The sequence below is a fragment of the Pseudonaja textilis genome, chromosome 1, assembly GCF_049901715.1.
Source record: "Pseudonaja textilis isolate UNSWEBS1 chromosome 1, rPseTex1.2, whole genome shotgun sequence".
Taxonomy (NCBI): Eukaryota; Metazoa; Chordata; class Lepidosauria; order Squamata; family Elapidae; genus Pseudonaja; species Pseudonaja textilis.
Genome location: NC_141990.1, coordinates 244,332,088 through 244,355,449, shown reverse-complemented (window position 1 = coordinate 244,355,449; position 23,362 = coordinate 244,332,088). Strand labels below are relative to the sequence as shown.

Sequence of the window (23,362 nt, the reverse complement as noted above, 5' to 3'; positions counted from 1 at the left end):
AATCTTGGCAGGTATGATTTATTTATGACTGCTTTCTTTTGTTTATCTTGTTGCTTTTAACTTCTAGCAAATTTTACAACTGGATTGTCTCTCCTCCGCCTGCTGGAAAGATGACTGGTACAGGAAAAACTGAACAAAAGAACATTTCTTTGCTATTTTTCAGCAGTTTTAAAAAATTAATTTATGATGTCTTACCCTGAGATTCTTTAATAGAAGTTTGGGGGATATTCTGAAAATTATCTTAGAAAGTAGGGCCATAATTACAAGATACTCTGTGTTCTAGAAGGTTGGTCAATGAATTAATATGGTTCCTGCTGGATTCTCATCCGAACATCGCATTCCAAGTGCACTTTGTAGATGTGTTTACCTGCAAATGTTCTTTTGCATAATTTTTTACTCTTCAGTTTGGCAATCATTCAAATGTACAAGGATTCTCCCCACTGCCAATAACAGCACAAGTATAAACTGGAACCATTAGGAACGTTCCCAACATATTTTTTAAATTATTATTTTCCCTTTTTGTAAGATACATTTGTGCTGTAATTTCTTATGTTACTGAGAGTAGAGTAAAGGTAGGAGGCAGTGGCATGTTTGATCATTGAAGCAACTCATTGTGAAACTGCCCTTCGGTGTCAATAGCCAATTTGGTGTAGCGGTTAAAGCAGGGGTGTCAAACTCATGTTGTCACAGCATCGTCATGTGACGTATCAGGACTTTTTTTTCCCCCTTCACTAATCTGAGCGTGCATATGGCCAGGGCGTGACGCATCTAGCCCATGGGCCAGAAGTTTGACAACCCTGGGTTTAAGCATCAGATTAGGAGACTGTGAATTCTACTCCTCCATTAGCCACAAAGTCAACTGGGTGGAATTGGGCCAGTCAGTTCTCTCAGCCGTAGAAGGAGGAAGTGGCAAACCACTTCTGAAAAATGCAGTCAAGAAAGATGCAGGAGGCCATCGCCACAAGCCAAAACTGACATGAAGGTACTATTTTTCCCCTCCATTGTTGCTCCTCCGCCAACATGAACCTCCGCCAACATGGCAGTAGCAACAGGACTCCATACCCACCACCAGTGCCTACGCCAGTGAGGAATGCCCCTTCCCACTCTTTACAGTTAGTTCTCCACTTACAACAATTCATTTACTGACCATTCAAAGTTACAATTGCACTGAAAAAAAAGTAACTTATGACAATTTGTCACACTTATGACCATTGCAGCATCCCCATGGATCATGCAATCAAAATCCAGGTGCTTGGCAACTGACATGTATTTATGACGGTTGCAGTGTCTCGGGGTCATGTGACCTTCTGACCTTTTGTGACCTTTTTTGTGACCTGACACGCAAAGTCAAGGGGAAGCCAGATTATCTTGATAACCCTGTTACTAACTTAACAACTGCAATGATTCACTTAACAACTGTGGCAGGAAAGGTTGTAAAATGGGGCAAAACTCCCTTAAATATTTCACCTAGTAACAAAAATTTTGGGCTCAATTGTGGTCATAAATTGAGGACTATCTGTACCTCAATGATTTAAGCCACCCAAATAATCTGTGCCATTGATCCAACTGGTTGTTTTACATATATTTAGCCCATGTGTGAATCATGGGGAAAATGTTCTCCAACCTGATACTAATTCTGCTTAGAAATAGAGACCCTCATCTCAAATATTGCAATCTTGCAAGCAGTCCCAAATATAAGAATAATCAAGTGTTAGTTCCAAGCCAGCAGAACAGGAAATATTATTTCTGTTATCAGCAAGGCTTATGATTCCTTCTCAAATTCCATACCTATTGAATCTCTGAATATTGCGATATCTTTAAGATTTGTATTCAGATATCCTAAATGTCAGGACATTAATTGGCATGTCTCCTTTTTACATGTTATATACATTATGTGTAATGAAATATTATATGATTTGTGCACAGTATAGCTTGGGGGGGGGGGAGATTTCTCCATTTAGCATAAGATTCTTTAAAAAAAATTAAAAAATGATGCCTGATTATACAAAGAGCAGGAAAATTAAAAAGTAACTGAGGTTAATCTGATTGGATGATTTGTAGCTGGAGAAATCAACACACCAAAACATTTCTGTAATAGCCCGATTGATAGAAGTGGCCAGGCTCTGAAAGCTACCCCAAAGCCTAGCAGTCCTTTTTAAAAACTAAAGGGGAGACAGGAATTCCCGTAGGAAACTCAAAGTATTAGTTACTATGGTAGTCAAAACAGGGGCCATCTGGACTGTTTGCAAATTATTTAAATGCACCAATTCAATACCCTTCCAAAACAATTGTTATAGTTTCTGTGAGTGGGAGAGAATCTCTCTCTCTCTCTCTCTCTCTCTCTCTCTCTCTCTCTCTCTCTCTCTCTCCCCTCCCTCCCTCTCTCCTCACTCCCACTCCCATTCTCCCTCTCCCCCAATAAAGTATTCTACTCTTGGCCAATAAAGCGTTCTGTTCCGTTCTGTTCTTCTCTCTTTATAATAGTTGTTTTTTTAATTACAGAGCAAGAAATAAATGCAATCAATCAACCAATCAATATATTTTGCTTTAATTTAAGGCACAATTCAATACGAAGACAGCTCAATCTCTCAAATCCTGACTTCAACATCCAACAGATCCAGAAGCAGGAACAGCTGACGGGCATTGGACGCATCAAACCAGAGCTATATAAGCAAAGATCAGTAGACACCGATGATGGTCGGAGAAATAATAACAAGTCTTGTGGGAAAATCAATTTCATTGTAAAATATGATTGTGACTTAGAACAACTTATAGTGAAGATTCACAAAGCTGTCAGCCTGCCAGCAAAGGATTTTTCTGGAACTTCAGACCCTTATGTCAAGATCTACTTACTTCCAGATAGGAAAACAAAACATCAGACTAAAGTACATAGAAAAACTCTTAACCCAGTATTTGATGAAGTTTTTTTATTTCCTGTTCCTTACAAAGATTTGAGTTCAAGAAAACTTCATTTTTCTGTCTATGACTTTGACCGCTTCTCCAGGCATGACTTGATTGGCCAAGTGATAGTGGATAATTTTTTAGAGTTATCTGACTTTCCTAGGGAATGTAATATTTGGAAGGATATTGAATATGTCACAAATGTAAGTATATCCTTTTTTATTCTGAAATTCACTATTTTATTACGTCTCTTTTGCAAACCAAATGGAAAACAATCCAGGATACATCAACCTAGTGCAAACCTCAGTAATAAGTGTATTGTTCATACAGGAATTACTTTCTTGTTACAAATATATTTGTCCCTTACAGGTAATCCTCAACGTATGACCACAATTTAGCAGAACATTTCTGTTGCTAAGCGAGACAGTGGTTAAATGAAATTTGTCCCATTTTGTGACCTTTCTTGCCACAGTTCTTAAGTGAATCACTGTAGTTGTTAACTTAGTAATACAGTTGTTAAGTGAATATGACTTTCCATTGACTTTGTTTATCAGAAGGTCATAAAAGGTGATCATGTGACCACAGGACACTGCAACTATCATAAATATGAGTCAATTGCCAAACATCTTGTCAGGTGGTACTCCATTCAAAATCCAAGAAAGACATTCTTAGACTCCATTAATATAGAGAAAAGAACTTTTACTGGAAATCAAGTGGTAGCATCAAAGGAATTCTGAATCTGAGGATTTACGTGCTACAAAGTGATGGCAATGTTCCCACCCACAATAGTTCAAATTGTCCATCCAATCAAAGATGTGTATAATATCATGTGGGGCATCTTCAGGTGGTGATGCAGACATCTGGCTGTTGACCTTGGCCAATTTTGATAAAGTCTCACAGTTGCGCAGTAAGCAAGCAAATAAGCATAAACAATAAAGTTTTTTCCCCAAGTTATACAGTTCATTCTTCAACACATCCAGCACATTCCCCACACCCACAAAGACCAATACTTTCCCCTCCCCCCATTACTATGGCAGCCGAAAGATGCAAAGGAAAGGAAAGGAATCTTGAAGGCTGACATTCAGCCTTCCTGCAAAAGAGGCATTAGCCCTAAAAGCGAAGAAAAAATGCAAGATAACATAATAATATACATTTCATAAACAATACAAAACTTAAGGTTTGTCAGGATATTTCGCTCAAAATGCCTGTATGAGCCTAGGGACTTGAACATCTTGTTCATTTACCCATTCTGACTGAGAAGGGGGGAAATGCTTCCAAACAACCAAATATTAGAGTCTACCTCTTTGTTTTCTTGAGTCCAAAATTTCTTTACCCTCAAAATGGTGTTCACCCTCAATCAACAGAGGTACCGGAGGCTTGACCTGAGCAGGTCTCAAGTCACATGTATGGTCAGGTTTTAATAAACTAACATGAAAAACAGGGTGAATATGCCTAAGGGTCTTAGATAATTGCAATTGGACTGCTACAGGATTCACTATTTGTTCAATTGGGAAAGGTCCAACATTTTTAGGTCCCCATTTTTTGGACTTTTATGTACTTTGTAAATATCTAGTGGACAAGAAAACTTTGTCCCCTACTCGATATTGTATTTGTGGAGCTCTCTTTTTATCAGCTTGTTTCTTATGTGCTTTCATCCAATGCTTTACGGCTAACCAGCCAGGTAAGCTGGAGTTGGGTTATCCACTCACTTAATGATGGAACATTGGGTTTCTCCTGTGGAAGTTCGGGTATGAGTACAAAGTCTTGCCCCGAAGCTACTTTAAATGGGGTAAAACCAGTACTATTGTGAACTGAGTTGTTATATGCTATCTCTGCAAACAGTAAGAGGTCCGACCAATCATCTTGTTGATAATTTATGAAGCATCTAAGGTATTGCTCCAATACTGAGTTAGTTCTCTCACAAGCCTCATTGGTTTGTGGGTGATGGGCAGAGCTTAAGTCTTGGGCAGAGCCTAATAACTTCAGGAACTCTTTCCAAAAGTTCGATGTGAATTGGACACCTCTATCTGAAATTATTCGTTCAGGAAAACCATGCAACCTATAAACATGTAAAATAAACATTTTAGCCAAGTTTTTTACCAATGGGATTTTTGCACAAGGTATGAAATGTCCTTGTTTGGAAAACAAGTCCATTACCACCCAAATAATTGTATGTCCCCCACTTTCAGGTAATTCCACTATAAAGTCCATAGAAATTTCTTTCCATGGAGCAGTCAGCCTTGCTACATTTTGTAATAAGCCAGCCAGTTTACCAAGTGGCCATTTGGCCAAAGCACAAATAGGACAACTAGCCATGTAAGCTTCAATGTCCTTTTTTAAAGTAGGCCACCAAAATTGTCATTTAACCAAATGTAGGATTTTTACAAACCCAAAATGTCCAGCAGCTTTTGAATTGTGAGCTTGTTTTAAAATGGAGATTCTCAACTTTAATCTGACTCAATATTTCAGCAGTATTAACATTTGCCATAGCTACAGTAAGAGTACAATTATGAAGAATATTGTATTCTCATCTTATTTACTCATCTTATTTATTTTTTATTTTATTTATTTATTTGTCGAGCATGTATTAGATAACAGATATGAGTATAAACATGATTATTAATACATGAAATAGATAAGAATAAAAGGGAACATTAGGACAGGGACGGTAGGAATGTTCGTATGCTTATGCTTATATTCCCATAGTATAGCTGTGTTCCTTTCCTAAAATAATAGGTTTACATTAACTGTATATAGGAACTGTATATAGGAACAAAGTTTTCCAAATTTCATTGAAAGCGATGCAGTAGTCATCTCATTACACTCTTTTAAAATATTTTCAAAAAACTGTTGTATATGGGAAGATATTGACAAATGTATCTTTTCTTTTATGTATACAGAGAGCATTTGTACCAAGACAAATTCCTTGTGTGTCCAATCACACTTGCCCAATAAAAGAATTCTAATTCTAATATAATTCACTTTATAACCATTTAGTTTGATTGCAAGGTTCACTCGGACGTGATGGCCATTGAATCCAATACTCCTCCTTGATATCATGACACTTTGTATAAAATCTCAGAGTTGGAACAGAGGAGGCAGACTCACAATTTTGCTCTTCTGAAAATATTTTTTTAATTATTTTGCTTTTTGTTGTATTGCAGGTTTTTGAGCCATAGAAATATAAGTAATAAAATAAATAAAAGTCAGTGCAAATCCCTATAAAGTTCTATGCTTATTATCTTGGATTTCCTGACAATAGATGCTATTTACAAATGATGATAATTATTTAGACATTAATAGATTTCTGCAGACTTTGTTTCTGAATTCATGAAACTTCAGCATTCGTTTCCCCAAACTTTCTAGAATCCATCTTGAGTTTATAACCTAAGGAGCCAAAGTGTATTTCTCTTAACTTTTTTGAAGCTCTGTAAGCCCTTTTACACATGCGTTCCACAATTGATATTAATATCTGCTAGTTTGGTCCCTTTTCAATTGTTAAGAAAGGAAAACCACTCATTTATTTGCCATTTATTGTAGGGAGCCACAAAGATGATCTTGGGAAAGCTAGGCAGAAGGAGTGATGGTTACAAAAACAAAATTATATGTTAAGTTCAAGCAATAATTCAAATATGAGAAAGAACCTCGGATTGATTCCTTTCTAATTCTTTATAAGAGATATGGAGGAGAGAACTCAAATCAGGCTTTCAAGATTCTATTATTATAGTATATTTCTATACAGTCTGTGTCACATTTGTGAGGATTGTTTCCTGACCTAGCCTATGTCTAAGGGATGAATATAGGTGGTTCAGGAAATATAAGTTATTTCTGAAGCTTTCTTCCTTTCTTGCAGTGTGATATGTGTGATATTGCTATATTCAGAAAGATATTGCAATGCTCTCAAGAAGTTGATTTCAGACAAAAAGGGAGGAGAAACAATAGGAAGAGGACTTTGAGAATCATACTAGAAAAGGAAGGAGGGAGGGAAGAGGACTTTGAGAATCATACTGGAAAAGGAATGAGGGAGGGATTTGGGAAATTTTAAGCCTGTCAGTTTGATGTCTATACTGGGCAAGGTATCTGTGAGCACTTGGAAAGGCATGCTACTAATAACAAAAGCATGGGCATGATCAAATAAATCATGCTAAGGTAAAGGTGAGGTCAGGCAAGGGTGGGATTCAAATTTTTTAACAACCAGTTATGTGGGCGTGGCTTAGTTGGTGGGCGGGCTTGGTGGACATGTGACTGGGTGGACATGACTTGGTGTTCATGTTATTGGCTGGGCGTGACCAACTCAATATCACTCACATTGAGGCACGCATCTCCTTGCCTGACCTCTCATGACTGTGGGGACACATAAGTGTGAAAAATGGTCATAAGTCACTTTTTTCAGTACCATTGTAACTTTGAATTCACACACACAAGCAAAGTACCAGCAAAGAAGGGAAAAAAAATTCCAGAGAAGTTCCTGAGACAGGAAGTCTAGTTCTGCCAAGCATGTAATAAAGGGTTAACGGAGAGGCAGGTTCTGTAAGCAACACCAGAATGTTTCCTTCCTGCCTTCCTTACAGGATTAGGTCAGTAATTTCTTCTAACAACTGGTTCTCCGAACTGCTTAGAATGTTAACAACCAGTTCTAGTGAATAGATACAAACCTGTAGAATCCCATCCCTGAGTTCAGGAAGCAGACAGTACAAGGACTGCTAGAACTCTTTTCTTAGATGATACAGTAACAAAATCTTGAGAAGCTGTCAAATGGTACTCAAGAGGAAGCAAAACTGAGAGAAAGTGATGTTTTCTAAATAAGAAACCCATGCATTTTATTTGCAAATTAATATTTTATAACTTTCTATTGATTTAAACATTCATAATTAACAGTGTGATTTAAGACTTCTTCATATTTACCTACTGTCTTCCTTTATGTAGGGGGAGACAGTCAGAGATAGTTCTCACACGTGGTAAATTTCATGTCAGACCCTTGTATGGTAAACATTGTGTCAAATACTTGGATTTCTTCCACATTTCATGAATCTTTTGCCTGAGCTGAGTGATAAGAAAAATAGAACTGATTTACTGTGCAGAACAGAAATAACATGGATACATTTTGATGTACAGTTGTAAATGTTAATAACTGTTCCAATGTTTTTAATTTATTCATCAGTTTTAAACATACTTAGTCCTGAAACCACTGCACTTATTTCTGAGTAAATATATTTAGGAGTTGTTTTGTCTGTGGAGCTCACCATTTTTCAATGGTGATTCTGTGTCACCTGCACTTAAACCATGTGCAATCAAACCCAAGAAGCAATCGTAGATTGAAAAATTATACAAACTCCACTGGAAAGAAAAAAATCTCAAATCCAGATTTTTCCAAATATAGATTATTGCAGGTCTGGATTCTTGCAAATTCCATAGGGAAAAGAATAAATAGAGCCTTCCAAAAGCAATATAAAAATATATTCTGAATTGGTAGTATAGACAGGTGGTGTACTTTTCTCAATCAGGTGAATTACTTTGAGCTCTGTATGTCTCCTAGCAGGTTTCATAGAAACTATACATACAGTGTACTGAGAATTTTAAACAGAATTGGCGTACAACTCTAATAAATAAACCAAAGGTATAGTGCAATATCATGATAATGGAATTTGTTGGGTACATACTACTGTTATTCACATAATACCTCTACCATACTGATTTGAATAAACATTGATGAATTAATCCATGTTTTAAAAAATGTACAGCACATTTAACTAGGTGCATAAAGCAAGACCAGGTGACCCCCAAGCCAGTAGAAATGTAGGCCTAAATAAAAATTGGCTACTCCTGGTTGCCAGGCAATGACTGGTACTTCCTTACTGTTTTAATAGCCAAGCTAAGGAAAACAACTCCAGCCATATTTCCCTCTCACCTTGTTTCCCATACCTATGGACAAACTCTCTACTGTGGGTGGTGTGAGATTGGGGAAGTGTGAGTGGGTGTTGGAACAGTGTATTAAAGCTGCATGACAAATACATTGTGCGGAAGCAGCAGCAGGGAGTGATGGCTAGTGCACAATTTGTATCTCTTGCAAATGTTGCAAGGGAAGGATGGTCCTGACACTGAATTCCGTTCTTTTTCATGGATGGCAGCTTTCAGGCAATGCCCATGGGCAGTCAGGAAGGTATAATCATGTAGGCCAAAGGGTGCCCCCCCCACTCTTAAGTAGCGGAAGGAATACAAAAAGCTAGATCACCCATGATATGTTAGGTCATCATTTCAGAGCTATTTCCTTCCCTTCTGTATTGCCTTCGAATGAAAAAAAAAATAAGCTAATTGAGCACAACCACACAAATTAAAATACACATTAATGTAAGAAATATTCTTAAAAACATACTGGGGTGATATTTAAATTCACTTAAATTCATAATGAAAATCTATTCCTTTGCCTGCTAGTTTTGAGTTTGCTAGGTTTAAATCAGTCTACCTAGCATAGGTACAAACAGCCAGAGCACAGGAACAAAAACAAGGAGATTTCACAGGTATTAATAGCTATTTGATCTAGTATACTTACACTACTTTCTGAGCAGTGTAATATGCTTTTAGTTCTGGTGCTGCAATTTATTATATCATTTCTAAAATGGATGTAATTCAAGATGATACAGTCATGTTGTTGCTGATTGCAAAGAATTATATATATCTCATATATATCTCAAACAAGAATCTATCATTTTCTCCTGATCATAAGAATAAATCCCATTTTCTGTCTCATTCTACTTTAAAAGGAAGAAAATCCATTCCAATTCTTGGTATTCAGTTTCTGAAAACTGTTTATTTTGGGGGGGAGGAAGGGGGCTTCAGAAAATGCCTTTGATAAAGCCTTGTGCGGATTTAGCTATTGCTTTAAACCGAAAGCAGATGTTGGCTTATTCCAGCAGGCTGAATGGCAAACAATGAATATACAGGTAGTTTTTTGTACCATCCCTAAGTAGTTGCTACTGAATGAACTATAAGAAGTGTCATGTGTCAGATTAGAGAGCTTTTGATGATGTGTGCATCAAGGCCAGCTGGATGGACTGATGATGAACCAAGATTAAAAAAAAACTGGCTGGAGGTTTCCTTTATTTTATACGTTATATTAAATTTATTTTTGAGATTGCACTATAGTTTTGTGTTTACCATTCTCAAAATGACAAAAAAAATCAACAATTTATACCAGCTGTGACCAAATATAGGCATAGGACAGGGCTTCAGAGCAGCAGTTTACCTACCTTGATCTAAAAGGGCCCTGAAATTCAATCTTATGAATTCATGGACAAGTTAGGGACTAGTTATAGTTCTGCATAGCTTGAATCATCAAGAAATTGAAATCAGAAATCACACTAAATGCTAAAACGCTTTACAAATTTAATTAACAATAATCACTCCTTTCCATAAAATAAGTATTTATGTGTGACTCCAAAAGGATACAGAAGTAATTTACTGTGCATAAATTAATTTGTTGATAATATATAGTATCTCTGAAGCTGCACAATTATATGAAGAGTCCTTAAAGTTTAGAGCATTAAGGACAGCAATAGAAAATTATATATCAGAAGCAGAGGATATGATAGACATTGTGTCTTTCACTAGCTGTTCATTCCAGGATAGTTGTTTTCTCATTATCAATATGCAAGTGATAATAAGCAAGTTATATATGTCAGTAAAATATGTAATTGTTAGTCTCAGCAAAAGGCAGCATCTGATTGATCATGTCTAGGATCAGGCAGTAATCCAAGTTGGGCTTTATTAATAACTAGATGTAACTTTACCAGGAAATATTAGAATACTAGACAATAAAAATGGAATAATAACTAATTCTAGGCAATAAAATATAAGCAAGAGGTGGTCAGCAACTTCAATATTTCAGTGTGCAGGAATCAATTGAAAAATCTATTTATTTTTATTGTTAGTTTAAACAGTATTATTTCACTTTTGTATATGTTGGATATAATTCTCCAGCTTGATACATTGAAATGTCTTTATCTAAAATTTCCAGTTCATATGGTTTTAAACATGCTAGCTTGGGATTATGGCTGCTGATATTTACTGTGTTTGGAGAGTACAATGTAGGGGAAATTGCATTGCAATCTCAAAAAAGTAGAAAATGTTTTACAAGTGTAGGGAGAATTTATTTATTTTTTACCACCATAGATTACCATGGCTCTCCTTCCACAACATCTATGAGAGTAGAGAGAAGGAAAAATCTGCTTCTTTCTAGCTTTGTTTAATGAAATACATCTGGTCTTGGATTTGTTATAATGTGCAACTAAAAAGTGTTGCATACCAAGTGATGTAAATAAGCAACATCACCACTGAAAAGGAAGAAATAATTGTTCTTCACACTTGACATGGAAGAATCATTTTTTGTAACGCCTCTGTTGGTTCACTGTGAACATTTTTTTTAAAAAAAAAACTGTTTTATATTGTGCGATCATTTTCATTTCTAAGCACCTTTTCAGGAGAGTTGGTTTCTTTTAATTTTTAGAAATCGACAACTTTTAAAATATGTTATGAGTTGCTGTTAACCTAGAATTAAATAATTGTAAGGAAGTGTGGCTTTTTCAAATCTGAAAGTGATACGAACTACTCATGGGACATACATCCCACCTTCGAACAAAGCCAGCAGCAAGATTTGTTTTAGTTTCTGTAACCTTTGCAAATATTTGTGATAAATGTTGGTAGAGTGAAATGATCTCTGTATGGTAAACTCATCATCATTATCATCATCATCTCGCACAATTTATTGATCCTTAAGTGATTGCTATTGTACAACGAGAAGGAGAGGTGTTAAATACTCCATTCCAGAAGACTGCTATGGTAGCTGGTGATTTAAGTGCCAAAATAAGGCCTGTAGTAGCCTGCTCGTTGCAATTATTTCTCTTCTAGTTTGAAAGGTAATGTGAACTGGCAGAATGTACACTTTTACATAATGTAAGAAAGTAAAATTATTAAAATGTGTTTCATTGAGCCCAGGTATTTCAAATATGAATTCTTCTGCGATACTCTTTAGAGTCAAGCTGTACTTGGTATAGTCTTTGTCACTCAGACATACCTAGAGCAAGAGACATGAGGTTACTTAGATCTTATATGGTAAGTTGATCAGAGCCAATTTGAGTAAGTGCACACAGTAGCAGAAGCTTTCAAATAAAAATGGAATGACTTTGCAACTGATAAGGAAAAACCCATAGAACAAGGATCTCTCTCATGGTATGAAAATCTTATAGACCCCTTCTTAGAAATGCAACACAGCAGTTTTGATATTTAAATTAAGCTATGACCTAATCGTTATTCCAACAAGCTGAATTTACAGGAGGAAGACATGAGGAGCAAGGGTGGGATTCTACCGGTTTGGATTGGTTCGGGTGAACCTCTTGCTCTGAAGATCAGCTGGCAGTGATGAGCATGTGGGCCCGACCGCCCACCCCTGCGCTTTCCTGTGCTTTATTTTGGTTTTTTTAGAGCACAGCTGATTCACGCAGCAGAGCAGTTTGCTGCACCTCAGCTGTTTTTTTCACAGGGAGTGCAGTAGAGGGTAAGTATTATAGCTTTTTAAAATGTGTAGTGTGCACACAGAGCGTACAATCACCAAACCAGTTGTTATACCAGCGGAATCCCACCCCTGATTAGGAGGTGTGGCAGCATATATCCTTGAGTTCTACCTTCCTGCAAGGAATGACCTCTGTAACCCATTAGTCATAATGGGTACAGATTATCACAATAATAAAAATTTTATCCTTAAGGATGCTTCTTGAGAAGGACAAAGAAAGAATTGATGAACTTAAAAGAAACATGTAATAATCATCCCATAATAACAACAAATGCACAAATTGATTCAACCTAAGTTCTTGTTCCAACCCATCACATACACACAAACATTCTGTGAGTCCTTGGTGCTCTCTGAGCTTGGTTGTTTTCTTGCAGCCATTGCTGCAAAGAGACTGGCAATCTAATCATTGTGTATATGTGGGTGAGAGAGATAATATAGATAACCTACAAGACTATTACAAGACTTTCATGTAGTGTGACAGACCCTTCCTTCACTCACAGCATCTGCTGTATGGAACAGTTTGCATTTGTCTTTGAATATTAGTAGCTCAGGTTGGTAGTTATGTTGTTGGTTTGAGCTTGCAAACATTGCACGAACACTTCCTGGCCATCAAGAGACATGACTCTCTGTCTCTATGTCCATTCACAAAGACTCAAAAGGACACAAATTCGATCTAACCAGGACCACAGTTGTAACCCAGGCAAAGTCAAGGAGAGAAAGCACCAATAAATCAATAAACAGACACATTGACATCAACCAATCTACCAACCACTTAGAATGAAAGAACAACATCAACCATAATCCTGAGGGCAGCATTTAAAAACCAACAAACAGCCATACTGCAAACAAAGTTAGAACTCAACAGATCACAAGAAATGGGACCACATCGCACACAGCCGATCAAATCAACCTGAAACCACACCATGACATCATCAAAAGACATTGGAACAACACCAGCATTAATTTACACCACACAGATGGTACTTAAAACCAAGGACTATGATTCAGCAACTACATCCATTCAATCACACAACCTGAAATCAGACCAGCACTCAGAAAGATATTTAAAGACCAGTGCTCTCCCAGACTAGCACTGAAGATGTCTCCTAGAATGGGGACAAAACGTTTGCAACAAAATTACCTAGCTCGGAGCTCAAACCAACAACTTATCTATGGAATACTGTAGTCTCTACCCTCTCCCCAAAGATACAAAAACACCTGACTCTACTAGCTTTTTAGAAAGCCATGAAGATCCGGGTCTTCTAATAAGCATTAAGGCCAAAGTGTTGAGTTTTTGAAGCTCTGGTAAGAGCGTATATGATTTGTGGGAAGTGAGATGTTTATTGGGCCTCATTGGGCCTAGTTTTTTTCTCCCTCTTGGTTTCATGGATCAGATTTTTTTTTAATTTGTTTGTCTCAGAGTTTTACTGGCTAGATTGATTCATAAAATAAATAAATAAGAAGTGATAATAGCATCTATAACAAACCATGATGGCATCAATATAGCATATGGCATTGTGGAAAATGCCTCAATAATGTCTAACTAAAGTAGGTCAGTCATGTAATTGTGTGCTGTCATCGCAATCACCTGCCCTTCCCCCAAATGCCTGTGATTTGTACATGTGGAGTACATATGTTCCTTTTTCCACCCCAGCACAAAATCTTTTCATCTGTAACTTTGTGTAGTCTTTGCTGAGAACAGATTCTAGTTCTATATTTGGAGATTCTGGTTTTTTTACTTTAAAGTTTTTATTTTTTACAACAAATATACAAACAAAATATAGAAACATAAAACGATCCTTCTATTATATATATACAGTATGTCAGTTGGTTATGATCTTTTGTGCCATCCTTTTTTTTAACCATTACTCACAAGTTGTATAAATTCTCACCTTATCAATCTAACGTGCTTATATAATATCAATCATTATTCATTCATTTGACTAAACTATTTTATCTTCATTCTCTATGAGATATTCTAAATTTCATTATAATTTAATCTTATACATTCATCCAATGGTTATATATTTTATATTGTATTCTATATCAATCTATTAACTTTTGCTTTTAAAGCTTCCTAATCTATTTCTTTACCATGTCTTTTTATCTAACCATTAATAATATAAATCCCATATCATATAAAAATATTCATCTTCTTGTTCTCTGATTTCAAATGTCAATTTACTCATTTCAGCACAATCCATGATTTTCTTAATAATTTCCTCCTGCATAGGTATTTTTTCATTTTTCCAATTCTTAGCAAATACAATTCTAGCTGCTGTTAAAACATTTACTGTCAAATATTTCAATTCTTTACAGTATATTTCCGGTATAATTCCCAATAAAAATATCTCAGGTTTCTACAATTCTACTATCGACAGTCTATGGTTCCTTGTTTGTTATCAATATTGGTGATAAATTTACAAATACATCTTATTGCGAATATATAATTACTACCTCTTTTACGTTTTACGTGGAATTGTTAGTTTCTAATCATTTTCTTTTTTCCTATTACTTTTTTTTCTTCTTCTGTCTGTTGTGTATGTGTTTGTTTGATATTTTAGTTTTATAATCAATAAAGTTTGTTTTAAAAAAAGAATATCTCAGGTTTAAAGTCTATGTGTTGTTTTATCATTTTTTCCAACCATGTGTGGATTGTAGTCCAATATCTTTTTGCATCCGAGCATGTCCACCACATATGGTAATATGAGCCAGGTATCTGATGACATTTCCAACATTTATCCGATTTATTCTTGAACATTCTTGCAATTCTCATCGGGGGTAAGTGCCACCTGTAAAACATCTTATACAAATTTTCTTTATATGCAGATAAACATTGTCATTTTATAACTTTGAGACCACATGTTTTGCCACCTAGATCTATCCCATATCCAAAAATTTTCCCCCACGCAATCATTGTTTCTTTAACTTGTTCTTCCCCTAGTTTAAACTCCTGCAAATGTCCATAAACTTTTTAAATTACTTTTTCATCAGTACCTGATTTTATCTAGAGCGGTCAACTTATCATAGATACCTTCTGTTTTAATATCTTTATCAAATCTAGATTGTATTTGCAAATATGAAAACAAATTCATTTTTACACCTTTTTCTTCCAACGCTTGCATAGATTTAAGTTCACCCTTTTCATTCAATATCTCACCATATCTAACTGTTTGTTCCTTTTTATATATTATTAGATAAGAAAAAGCTTCAATAGTAGATAACCATAGTGGAATTTTTAAATAATATTGCTTTTTTATCTTCTCCCAGTTTAGAAACAATGCTTCTCGAATATAATGTCTTCTAAAATACCCTTGCATTTTAGTTCCCTTATACCAGAGGAAGGCATGCCACCCTAAGAGCAAGTCATGTCCTTCTAAATTCAAAAGTCTAGTATTCCTTAGTGATATCCAGTCCTTTACCCATATCAAACTCAACGCCTGGTAATATAATTCCCAATTGGGCAAAGAGAATCCTCCTCTTACTCTTGTATCTTGTAACAGTTTAAGTTTTATTCTCGCTTTCTTCCCATGCCATATATATTTTAGCACTGTTTTATTTAGATCTTCAAAAAATTATTTTCCTAGTCTAATTGGAATTGTTGGAATAAATAGAAGATTCTAGGCAATACATTCATCTTAATTGTAGATATTCTCCCAATCAATGATAATTGTAAATTTTCCCATTTTGTCAAATCTGTCACAATCTGCTGTTTGAGTTTAAGATAATTGTCCTCCTTAAGTGTGCTGCATCTTGGTGTTATGTGTATCCATAAATACTTAACCTTATTTGTGACCTGGATCCCCAAAACTTCCTCCAATTCTTTCTTTCGTCTTGCTAATATATTTTTTGTTAAGATCTTTGTTTTATCTTTATTTATTTTCAGACCTGCTACTTTCCCATACTCTTCTATTTTTTCTATCAGTTTAGGTGCTGACTCCAATGGATCCTCTAATATGAATACCAGATCATCTGCAAAAGCTTGCAATTTATACTCTTCTTTTTTAATCTTCATTCCTTTTATTTCTTTTTCTTCGTTAATGTTCCTATTCAGCACTTCCAGTGTTAACACAAACAACAGTGGTGACAGTGGACAGTCTTGTCTAGTCCCTTTTCTTATATCTATAAAGTCTGGTAACTCTCCATTTATCATAACCTTTGCAGTTTGTTTACAATATATCGTTTCTATGGCTTGAGTAAATTTTTTGCCAAAGCCTATTTGGTCCAATTGTAGCAACATAAAACACCAATTCACATTATCAAAGACTTTTTGTGCATCTAAAAACATCAAAGCCATTTGTTTTTCGGGATGTGCCTCTTAGTATTCCAGTGTGTGTAAAATTATTCTCATATTGTCTTTAATTTGTCTCTTCAACAGAAATCCATTTTGATCAGAATGAATAAAATTGTTTAAGTATCTTTTCAGTTTTTCTGCCAGAATTGAAGCAAAAATTTTATAATCTGAGTTTAATAGGGATACAGGTTTGTAATTTTTAACTTGCTGTGGGTCTGTGTCGTCCTTCAGTGTAAGTGTAATATATGCTTCTGACCATGTTTTAGGCATCCTCTTCCTTGTCATAACTTCATTCATAAATTTTTTTGTTTTTTAAATAAAAGTTTTATTTAAGTTTTCACAAAACATACAAATACAAATAAAATATCTTTTTTTGAGAAGAGCGTGGCCCCGGGTTATCACTTCTCCATACAGACATAAACTCAAAACATATTCTAATCCATATCTTATAACTATTTTCACAATTTTTTCAGTAGCTTTTCCCTTTCTTTACTTCCTATAGCCTTATTTTAAATTATCTCATTCCTTTCTCATTCCTTTCTTAATTCAATTACATATCTTTTTCTAATTTATAAAATCTTTCTAGTCAATGTTTTTATACTTTTGTCTGTCCTGTTTACAATTTCATATTGTCTTTCCTCATAAAACAAATTTTCCCCTGTAATTACTAGACTGGAGTATAACACCTTTGTATCTTTTTTCAAATCTTATTTAAAAATTTAAGTTACATCTTTACAGTTATAACATTCATTTTCTAACCTTTTTTATAACACATACCTATTTTCAATCGAATTCTGCTTGGTACAGAATACACACTAAAATACACACTAAATTCTTAAAAGAAAAAAGTATATATGTATATATATCTGTTTATATATGTATAACAATAGTAAATGGAATAATTATTCTATTCAAGTACAGCTCTACCATTAATATTAATAACAATCTTTTACATTTCTATTTCTTTTAACAAACATTACCTAGTAATATCAGTTGTCTTTCACTTTAATCATCTATATTTCATATTTTATTTATTACTGTCTTTAAATAAAAAACCAAACAATAGTTATTAACAGTAGTCAATAAAGTTATTATTATTCAAGTTCACCTTATCAACTGATAAAAATCTTCCATGTTCCTTCTTAGCTTTTTTTAAACGTTCTTTTTAAATCATTGAGAGCCTTATTCTCTTTACAAACAAATATTCCACTAATAGAAATAGAAATTTCTTCTATCACTTTAATCATCTAACATATTATATAACAATGCTATCCCATGCACCTTTGCAGAATCCTCTCCTTAAGTTAAATTTTAACCATTGTTTCTGTGTCTTTTAAATAGATTTATACCTTTAATTCTTGTACGTTTTTCCTGTACCTCTTTATCTTGTTTCTGTCTTTTGTAGCTTCTTTTCCTTTCCCTCTTCCCTCTCTTCTTCTCCCTCCCCTTTTTATTCCCTTTTCTATCTGATTCTACCTTCTGTGATCCTCCCTTCTGCTTCTTCCTGATATTATGATTACTTTTCAAATTATTCTTCTTTGGTGGGGTTGTTGCTTCGGTACTTAAGTTTTTAACTTCCTTTCCCCCCCTTTTCCTTTTTTCACCCGCTTAAAATTGCTTGGTCATTAAAGATGGCTTCTTTGTTGTCCCACCCTTCTTGTTCTGCCAGCATTTCTTGTTGTTTTTCATAGTTCAAGATCTCCATTTCTAAAAATTGAAATACAAAGCTAAAAGATCCTCTTCCATCTTGTGATTCTTCTTTTTGTTCTTTAAGTCTCATTTTTAACTCTTCAAGAAATGATGCCATTTTTAAAAAAATTTAAACAACCCCCAACTGATTTTATTTTATTTTATTAGGATCCTCCATCGAAAGTTCCAGGAATCATCCAATAATCCAAAACTGTTTCTTGCTTCTTTTCTCACTTTCTCTTTCCAGAGGCTTTGTTCTCTTGTAACAAAGTTTCAGCTACAATCTATCTTTTGCAAGCCTTATTAAAATTCCACTATCAATTTTTTTTTTAAGTTCCAGGTGGTCTCCTCCATTTTCCAGATTCCACCCTCTTTTTCCTTTTTCCCTCCACTGCTTTCTTTCTTTTTTAAAGAAAGTTTTTAAATTATCCAAGAATCTTTATCCCTTTAACACTTTATTTCCAGCTAGAAATAGCCTATTAATGTCAGAGTGGATTAGTATAAATTTCTTATTCGAATCTCTTCTTCTTAATGTTCCATGTCAGTTAAAACTGTCGATGTTAGAGGAAAAAAAGCCAATTCCATTTCCTTTCCCTTTCTCTTTCGCAGCTTAATTTTTTTTTTTTTTTAGGAATAGTATTAGTCTTTAAAATTCAGGTTCCAGGTACCTTAAATAGATGTTCTCCATTCAACCTGGTCAGTCAAACTTTCTCCTTTAAACTTCCTCCTGCACAATCTTGTCCAGTAGGGTTCTTCTTGGAGGTGGCCATTTCTGACCACCGCTGCAACCGCCTTTGGGAAAGGGAGTAACGGCCAGCCGAGGAGGAGAGATACAGCTCTCCTCAACCCCGCTGACAGCTCCCCCTTCTTCTCCACCTCTACGGGGTGGCTTCAGCCCCGAGTCTGGGCAGCTCGGGGCACTCCAGTGGCAAGCACGGATCAAAACCGCGGACAATTGCGATTTTGGTCCTTCGCTGAAGAAGCCCAAACCGGAAGTCCTATTCATAACGTCTAATAAATGAAGATTCAATGTTTTCTGAAATGTCTTATAAAATTCCGCTGGCAAACCATCCGGACCTGGTGCTTTTCCAATATTTTGCTTTTTTAATGTTATGTTACTTTCTAACATTATTTCAATATCTTTGGGTATCTTGGGCAGATTTGCTTCCTGTAAGTATTGTTGAATTCTTTCTTCCTGAACATTCTCTTGATGGTGCAATTTTCCATAATAGTCTTGAATAATTTTTTTCTTCTCCACATTTCCATAGCATACATGTCCTTGTTTGTTTATCAATTGATTTATCCTTCTTGAATCTCTTTCCTTTCTCAATTTATATGCTAGCCATCTGCCTGGTTTATTTGCATCTTCAAAATAGTTCTGCTTAGCATTTTTAATTTTTTGTGCTATTTCCTCTGTTTCCATTAGCCCCATTTTATGTTTAGTTATGTCCATTTTAACTTTAATGTCCTTTTTTTGTGGAAATTTTTGTAGCTCTTTTTCCAGTCCCTTGTAATCATCTTCCAATGTCTTAAAGGTTTTTCTCTGCTTTGTGTTTCTTTTCCTTGTATAGTCCATTATCAAGCCTCTTGTTTAAGCCTTCATCATATCCCAGAGATTCTGTAATGATGTATCCTCTTTTGTATTTTCTTTAAAGAAGAAAGTCAGTTCTCTCTCAATTTTCTGTTTAAAATCTTTTTCCTTTAATATTGTATTATTTAAAATCCATCTGGATCTCCTTTTTGTTTTCCATACAAGTGTTATTGGACTGTGATCTGCCCAGGTACTTGTTTCTATTTCAATGTCTTGTATGTTGGAGAGCATTTCTGTTGACATCCATATCATATATATTCTAGACCATGATGCATGTCTATTTCAATAAAAAGTATATTGTTTATTTTCCACGTTTCTCTCTCTCCATGCATCTTTTAAGTTTATGGAGATTCTGTTTTTGAAGAGTGAACTTTTGCCTAAAACTTTACATGGTCTTCATCTCACCCTTGAATAATTCACACGGTGAATGCTTTCTCTCACACATTCAGAGTCTATTTTCCTTTTTTTCGAAATGCTTTTGAGCTCTTTCCTCATCAACGTGAGCTTTAAAACTCATTTTCTAATGTTAATACATTATTGGTCATTTTTTGTGATTACTCTCTCCTTTCTTTGCATTTTCAACCTCTTTAATGAGGCTGAGAAACAGCAGGTTCCAGCTTCTTTTCCAGTAAGGAAGACTCAATGATATCAGGAAATTCTAATTTAACTAATTCCCTTTTTGATCTATTCCTACATGTGTTCAATCTGAGTCTATGTTATATTAGATCCTAGGTCTGTGCTCTTTTGTGGAATAATTTTAAGGGTGTTATGCAATTCTGTGATATTCATAGCATTATAGTGATTAGAGATAGATCTTTTAGCATAGCTGCAGTGTTCTTAGTTTTCATTGCAACTCTCTGGACTGAGATTACATAAATATTCATTGTTCATCTATGGACATTCAGTTGAATTCTTGAGGCAAACATTGACTCTAAGCAATTTCATATACTTGATTATGATCTGATTTACTGTTAATTTGGATGCTAATATGGGGATTCATCCCCCCCTCTCTCTCTGAAAATCAAAGTTGAAGGATTATGACATAAACCGGCAATCGTGGCCATACCCCAAAACCTTGGACTGTATGTAAAAAATCTGCATATTGACAAAATTTTCATCTGTCAATTGCAAAAGGCCATACTGCTTGAATCTGTATATGTACTACACTAATACATTATGACATCCTAGGTTCTTAGGAAAATCTCGATGCATATGAAGCCCAACACCAGCTATAGAACTGGCAACTGTGATTTCACATTGTGGTGGACAAGAATAATAATGTCATAATTGGTAAAAGCAGCTTTGTAATTCAATCATTGTTGATCTGTCCACGGAGGTGCTGATAGTGCCCCATTTTTGAGAAAAATGGTTAGATAGCAATGTTTTTCAATTCTGACATCTGTTCTTCAGAAAAGACTCCTAGAAGTTAGAAGTTATTGATTTCCCGGAGCTGGAGCCAGAACCTCAGCAGCTCCAGTGTCAGCCCCTCAGAGAGCCAAGGCTGGAGCTGCAACAGCACTGCCATCTCTGTGTACAGCCAAGACAACAAGAAAAAGCACAAGAAATGGATCTATAGAACTGAGATCCGAAATGGGACTAACATGAGTAATTGTTGAGTGAGGGTGTTAGAATACGTTTATATATTTTATGCAATAACTACAGCCAACCAGTAGATGGCAATGTTTATAAGTTTGCATCCATGTTAAGTTTGCATCTATGTATTTTTGTTCTAAGTAAAGTTTCCTGGTTCCTGTTGCAGTTAAGCAGTAAAGCCCATGTGGACTGTACTATTTGTTTTGTAGGTCTATATAAACAGAATTTAGGTAAATGATAGGTAGGTGGGTGGGTGGAGGGAGATTCCTCAATATTTTTGACGTACTCTTATTAGACATTTTTTGTGGGTTTAGCTGAGTGGAGAAAATGACATCAGTCTAGAAAGGAACAGCTTGCAGTTTGTCACATTGTGATAGATTTAATGAGAAATAATGGGATTTTCCTCATTCTGTTCCAATTCATACAAGTTTTTAGCTTCTGTTTTAGTTTGTTGGGCATAATAACTTTAAGGACTAACGTACGTCTTTTGCTGCATTGTGTGCTGCACATTCTGAAGTTACTGGCAAAAAAAAGTACTGTAGGTTGAGTGATACTTTCAGGATGCTTCTGTAGTGAGATGATGACCTAAGAACGAAGTGGCTATGCTATTTCACTTCAGCTGCTTTACTTACTTCGATCTTCAGCCTCCTTAATACCTGAAAAAGATTTCTGTGCCAGCATGTTAGCATTGCTAATGCAGGGAGATTGAGAGGATGTGGATCCAAACTGAATCACGATACCTGCTCAATGTAATGATATTTCTGCCTTCTCTGAGGAACTTATCTCTAGAGTGTTATGGAAATCAATCTGGCATCATAGCAGCAGGACAGAAGCAAATAAGCTACCATTATACAGATTCCTATAAAATATTTTAATGCCAAGATTGGAGATACAATACAAAATCTTGGGAATTGTAATAGGAACTCCTGTCCTCATTATTTGTAAGTTCATTATGGAAGAATCACTTTGAATATTTTGAATCACTTATTCACAGATATTTTGCAGTCAGGAACTATTGTTTATTAGATAAGCTATTGACAATCCCCTCTCCTACTTGTTAGTTGTTTATCTGTGGCATTCCTGCCTTGTTTGCTGTGGGACTTTTGTTCATTTCAAATGGTACAAGATACTTTGAGAATGATGGTAATGGAGTAAGCTCCCGGTAGGAAAAGCTGAGTGTCACAGTCAGGAAGATGGCAGTCCATATCACAATGAAATCCCTACCACTTTTTAATGTATGTGTAATATTAATGCACATCCAAAGGGGCAAAGCTTGTAGCAGTGATAGCTGATATTAAATATCAGCTATTTTGTGTCTATGTAAATGCTATTGGATAAGTGTCAATTATATACCGGTAACATTTTCTACCCAAAACACTTGTTTTTCCCCCACAATGGACACAAGCAAGTAGAGATGCCTAAAACATTATTTATTGGAAAATGCAGAGATGGGCACTGCACATGTACTTTTTGTGTTAACTACAAAATCTTACCACAGGTAATTGCTGCTGCAGTTCTTCATAAGAGTGACTATCTCTCTGCCTTGATACTCAACTAAACAAGAAAGAAGAAAGGAAAAGAAAAGCGATAGGAAAAAAAATCCTTAGCTACAGCTCTTGATAAATTAGACTTCAGAAACTACCCTGCTTAACCAAAAATAAGAATCCTGAGTGGGAAGAATGGAATCAAGAAGGCGTTTGTTTGGCTCTCACATTATCCCAAGGCACAG

General features: G+C 35.4%; 1 protein-coding gene across 4 annotated transcripts in view; it reads left to right on the top strand.

The window, feature by feature from the left end:
- The window catches only part of SYT9 (synaptotagmin 9), a 122,086-nt gene that overhangs the window by 82,696 nt on the left and 16,028 nt on the right, over window positions 1–23,362 (top strand). For all 4 annotated transcript variants that reach the window (XM_026705891.2, XM_087921160.1, XM_026705884.2 and 1 more), the window contains one exon: window positions 2,558–3,104. In XM_026705891.2, coding sequence (XP_026561676.2) covers window positions 2,558–3,104 — 547 coding nt within the window. The remainder of the gene's footprint in view (window positions 1–2,557; window positions 3,105–23,362) is intronic.